At 48.1% G+C, this 5,077-nt stretch overlaps 1 protein-coding gene across 2 annotated transcripts; it reads left to right on the top strand.

Moving 5' to 3' along the window:
- The first annotated feature begins 226 nt into the window (after positions 1 to 226).
- Positions 227 to 4,634, top strand: LOC123165016 (protein LAZ1). 2 transcript variants are annotated; one of them, XM_044582644.1, is made up of 9 exons: positions 227 to 481; positions 882 to 1,309; positions 1,430 to 1,486; positions 1,591 to 1,699; positions 1,772 to 1,956; positions 2,051 to 2,139; positions 3,099 to 3,360; positions 3,564 to 3,815; positions 3,919 to 4,634. In XM_044582644.1, the coding sequence occupies exons 2-9, from the start codon at positions 1,148 to 1,150 to the stop codon at positions 4,240 to 4,242; spliced, it is 1,440 nt and encodes a 479-aa protein (XP_044438579.1). In that variant the 5' UTR covers positions 227 to 481; positions 882 to 1,147; the 3' UTR covers positions 4,243 to 4,634. The 2 variants fall into 2 exon arrangements, with proteins under 2 accessions (XP_044438579.1, XP_044438580.1); XM_044582645.1 differs by having other exon boundaries at positions 254 to 654.
- The last annotated feature ends 443 nt before the right edge of the window (positions 4,635 to 5,077 follow it).

Below are 5,077 nucleotides of genomic sequence, written 5' to 3'. Positions count from 1 at the left end.
TTAGAGGCAGTTCATTTTGTGAAATGATTTCATTCACGGGTCAAAATTATCGAATTTGCCATGAGGGCCGATGCCGACCGTTGCAGGGGTGTGACGTGACGGGCCCAGAGCCAGAGGCGTGGATAACGTGGAAAGCGACCCCCCTCCCTCCGTCCAGAACGTTGGAAGGAACGGGGAAAACCATGTGATGTGATGTGATGTGATGTGATTGATGCTTGGCAGGTCAGGTCGCCGCGCCCGCGCCCGCGCCTGCCTCTGTCCCTGTCCCTAACCTGCGCGTCTCTCTCTGTCTCACCAGAGAAAATACGGGAGGGAGGGAGGATTGGAGCACCTAACCTTCTCCTCTCCTCGCCTCTTGTCTCATCTATCCTAACCTGACCTAACCCTCCCCCGATCTCTCTCGTCCTCGTCCTCGTCCTCGTCGTCGACCCCTCCCTCTCCGGCGGGCCGGGCGCAGATCCCCCAAATCCCTTCTTCAGAGGTACGCGCCCCTTCTCCCTCACCCTCTCATCCCCCACCCCCGCTCCGTCCACGGCTGCAGATTCGATCGTCGCCGCCAAATTAGGGCGAGGATTCGGCCCCCCGCTCCAGATTCGCGGGGCATTGCCCGATCCTCTCTTGCGCCCTCCCCGGCCTGGCTTCTGCGATTACCCAGTACCCCTCTCTCTCTCTCTCTCTCTCTCTCTCTCTCTCTCTCTCTCTCTCTCGCGAATATGGAGGCGATTAAGCTAGGACTCTGCTTCGTTTTTTCGATTACGAGCTGCTAACATATTTATTTTCCTCGAGTTGAATCGTGCCATTGCTCGTCCTTGCCGTTCGATCTAACAGAGCATTTGCCACCTCGTGGAAACGCCATCTAAAATTGTGCTTCATTCCTGCAGGTGACTGAATCCCACCGAGTATTATTAGGTGGAGGAAGGAACGAAAACAGGGCAGGCCACTCTACATTTTTTAGTCTCACCAAAACGTCTTCAGTATCAGCCAGGGGGCCGTGCATCGCTGCGATTTTTTTTCATTTTGGAACCAATTATGATGCTCTATGAACCGCAACCTGGAAGAGTAAATCCCGGTCACGAATGTGCGGGCGGAAGCGCAGGAGAGGGCGCATCAGCTTGAGTACAGTCAAGCACCAGGACAGACAGGGGCGATGGCAATGGCAATGGAATTGGCCGACAAATTGCTCCTGGTGCTCCGGAGCTACTCACTGCCTGTTTGGGCCACCATCATCTCGGGGCTCTTCGTCGCCGTATCGCTCTCGCTGTCCATCTACTTGCTCTTGAACCACCTCTCCGCCTACAAGAACCCAGAGGTCTGTTGCTTGCTATCATCTATTGATGTTGAATTTCTGTTTTTCCATACAGCAGGGTAAAATGTTTCTCGAGCTGTGTTCATGTTTGGGCTCACCGTTGCTGCATTTCTGCTTTTCCAGGAGCAGAAGTTCCTCGTCGGTGTCGTTCTGATGGTGCCGATATATGCAATCGAGTCGGTAAGGTGCTATAGCATGTCTTGTTCAGGTGTGCGGTCACAATGTTGTTGGCTGGGAGAGGTCGATCCAGCCGTTAACTGTTGTGTCTTATCCTACTGTTGCAGTATATATCATTGGTGAATCCAACAATTGGTGTAGATATTGAGATTCTGCGAGACGGCTACGAGGCATTCGCCATGTACTGTTTCGGGCGGTACCTAGTTGCGTGCTTAGGTACGCCTCTGTCTACCATTCCAACGTTATCATCCATGTCTCCGCGCTTCCTTATAATCTTCTTCATGCTAGGCGGAGAAGATAGGACGATTGAGTTTCTGAAGAAGGAGGGCAGTTCAGGTTCTGATGCACCACTTTTAGGCAATGCATCCGAAGAACGACATGTGAACCACCCTTTTCCGATGAATTACATGTTGAACCCATGGCCCGTTGGCGAATGGTTCTACTTGGTAGTTAAGTTTGGCCTTGTCCAATATGTAAGCCGCTCTTTAGCTCCCATTCCATTTGATTTTGCAGCATCTGACCTCTGATGGAAAATCAAACTAATCTGTTCCCCTTTTCCTTGGATAGATGATAATAAAGACAATATGTGCTCTTCTTGCGGTGATTCTTGAATCCTTTGGGGTGTACTGTGAAGGAGAGTTTAAATGGAACTGTGGGTAGGATACATACTCATGAGGCAACCCCTCTTTTTTTTTCACTCAACAATCCTTGCATGAACTCGTCTCATTCAGCTATACTGCCATTGTACTACTACCTCTGCTCTATTCAAATGATGTTTTAGATTGTGACGCTCAGTTAATGACTTAATGTACACACAAGTGTTTGGATATGCCACTTGTAAAACATATTACATGATTTTTCATTAAACGGGCTTTACTCTCAGTGTATTTAAATAATAAAAGCGACATTAGTAATCACAAATAACTGTCATCAAAGCCGTTTACTGGAGACACTTTCAGTGTCCAAAATGACAGGTAAAAGAAAACAGAGCTCGTACCATTTTGTTGACAAGTCTTTATTCTAGTGACATCCATGGTCTGCATCAATATTCATGAGAAGATTGTATGGTATATCAAACCCTGTATCCAAAATTTAGTTGTTCTGCAGCTGTCATTCAGTTACAACTTGGAACATTCATGTTACCATATACTCCCTCTGTAAAGAAATATAGTAGTGTTTAGATCATTACTATAGTGATCTAAACGCTCTTATATTTCTTTACGGAGGGAGTATTTGTCAAATTTAATACAAATAGCAATGAATGGCTTGATTTTTGGCATCAACTTTTCCTCATTAGCACTTATAAATGATGAATCTAACAAGCTGCATGGGAAATTTGGAATACATTTATGCTATCTTTGGTTTACCAAAATAACTAACAGCAAGTTTTACCTGTTCTTTCCTCACCTCTGCTTTCATATGTACTGCTAGCATCATGGAACCTACTCATGCATCTAATGATGTTTAGTTAAACAAACATTTTCTTGCTACTGATGAACTAGTTCTGTCGGCATGTGGTAGGACCGGTGAACCTGTTCGTGCATCTGATGATGCAGTAGTTTCAAACTTTAAATGCATTCTCTTCGTACTTACGAATTGCTATCTTATTTACCAGGTACTCTTACACTGCCATGGCTCTCAATTTCAGTCAGTCATGGGCCTTATACTGTCTCGTTCAATTTTACGCCGTCATAAAGGACGAGCTAGCCCATATAAAGCCCCTAGCAAAGTTTCTGACATTCAAGTCTATTGTGTTCTTAACATGGTGGCAAGGTGTGGCAATAGCGTTGCTCTCCAGCTGGGGCTTGTTGAGAGGCCCTATAGCTCAAGAGTTGCAGTTCAAGTCCAGCATTCAGGACTTTATCATCTGCATAGAGGTGGTGACATGTTCCTGATTATACCACTTCAATTCCTTACATGATGCTGACAAATCCTTGTTTAAGCATGCTTGCATTCTCAGTTTTGCAATAATCCTAACGAAGTAATATATATTTGTAGATCAATAGGCCTCAGCCCTGTCCCATTTTCCATTGAAAATGAAACAAAGTAACCGAAGTTATTTTTTTATCATCAAATACAGATGGGTTTTGCTGCTGTTATTCACCTGTACGTCTTCCCTGCCAAGCCATACGAGCTAATGGGCGATCGTTACGTTGGAGATGTTTCAGTTCTGGGAGACTACGCTTCAGTTGACTGCCCTCTAGATCCAGACGAAGTTAAAGATAGCGAGCGCCCAACCAAGATTAGGCTTCCCCAGCCAGATGATCATGTCAGATGCTCCACTGCTATAAAAGAAAGCGTCCGCGATGTTGTACTCGGAGGAGGCGAATATGTAAGGAAAAGCTGTTATTTGTTCTGTTACCCCCTTCAGCCAAAGTTTCATTTTGACCAACTGTAGCTAAACCTGAAACACCTTATCTGACTGAACCTCGCAGATTGTGAACGACCTGAAGTTCACCGTCAACCACGCGGTGGAGCCGATCAACGAGAAGATCCACCAGATATCGCAGAACATGAAGAAGCACGATAAAGACAAAACAAACGACGACAGCTGCATCGACTCGTCGCGATCCCTGCACAGGGTGATCAGTGGGATCGACGACCCGCTCCTGAACGGGAGCCTCAGCGACAACAGCGGCCCCAAGAGAGCGCGGAGGCAGCAGCGCAGGAGGTTGGGTGCGGGGATCAGCGGCGAGAGCAGCGACCATGGGCTGGGCGGGTACGAGATCCGGGGACACAGGTGGATCACAAAGGAGTGAGGATCAGGATCGACGCCCGGTCTGCTCTGCAGTATCGAATACTTTCCGAACTGAAGCACGGGCTGCTCTGGATCTTCAGGACTGCTAAGCCTGAAAGGCAGTGACCAGATCACCTAAATTCTTGATGAATCCAGGAGTCAGTGCTTGCAGAAGCAAGATATGTGTCATCACCCCACGACACGGCGAATCGATTTCTTGGCTGACTATTTCAGCCGCTGATGACATTGAATCTCACATATTGAACAGTATAGCAGGATTACTACAGCAAAGTGAAGGATCGTCATGACAGGTTTCATACATCATCGTTCGTAAACCTTTTGGATGAACATTTCTTCTGTAATGTAGTACAGACTAATAAGATATAAAAGGATTAATAGATGTTTCATCGATGAGGCGTCAGGTCTTGCTCAGTTGTCACCATTGTCGCACTGTTATTATGGCATGACCCGTCGGAGCAGATGGCGAGGTGTTTATCACCATTGCCTGAAGAATATTTCGGAGTCGGTTTTTGAGCCGCGCGATCTGAATCGAACGGCGATGTGCTTTCTCCTCAGCGCTGCCCTGTCTCCTGGTTTGCCCTGTGAAGCCGCTCGAGGAGGCCTCCGTGGCGGCCGCCGCTCCAGCGGCATCTCCGGCTGTTGCAGCAGCCGTCCTTCCGCCGTCTACATCGCCATCCCGGGCTGCTGCCGTCGTTGAGATCAAGGCACGAGCAGGGTCGTGCACTTGGGCTGCAAGCACCATCCCGGCTGCTGGCGTTCTCCCTCGACCGCGGCCGCTCCCGCCAGCTTGCAGATTCAGGAGGGAGGTTGGGGGTGTGAAGGCCTCGTGCACGCCC

Source organism: Triticum aestivum, chromosome 7D (assembly GCF_018294505.1).
Source record: "Triticum aestivum cultivar Chinese Spring chromosome 7D, IWGSC CS RefSeq v2.1, whole genome shotgun sequence".
In the NCBI taxonomy this organism is placed as follows: Eukaryota; Viridiplantae; Streptophyta; class Magnoliopsida; order Poales; family Poaceae; genus Triticum; species Triticum aestivum.
This window is presented reverse-complemented; position numbering and strand designations above follow the sequence as displayed.

Coding starts and splice junctions, on each gene's coding strand:
- LOC123165016 (XM_044582644.1), top strand. CDS start 1,148: ATGGCAATGGCAATGGAATTGGCCGACAAATTGCTCCTGGTGCTCCGG. Junction 1,487..1,590: donor CGATATATGCAATCGAGTCG/GTAAGGTGCTAT, acceptor CTACTGTTGCAG/TATATATCATTGGTGAATCC. Junction 3,816..3,918: donor TACTCGGAGGAGGCGAATAT/GTAAGGAAAAGC, acceptor TGAACCTCGCAG/ATTGTGAACGACCTGAAGTT.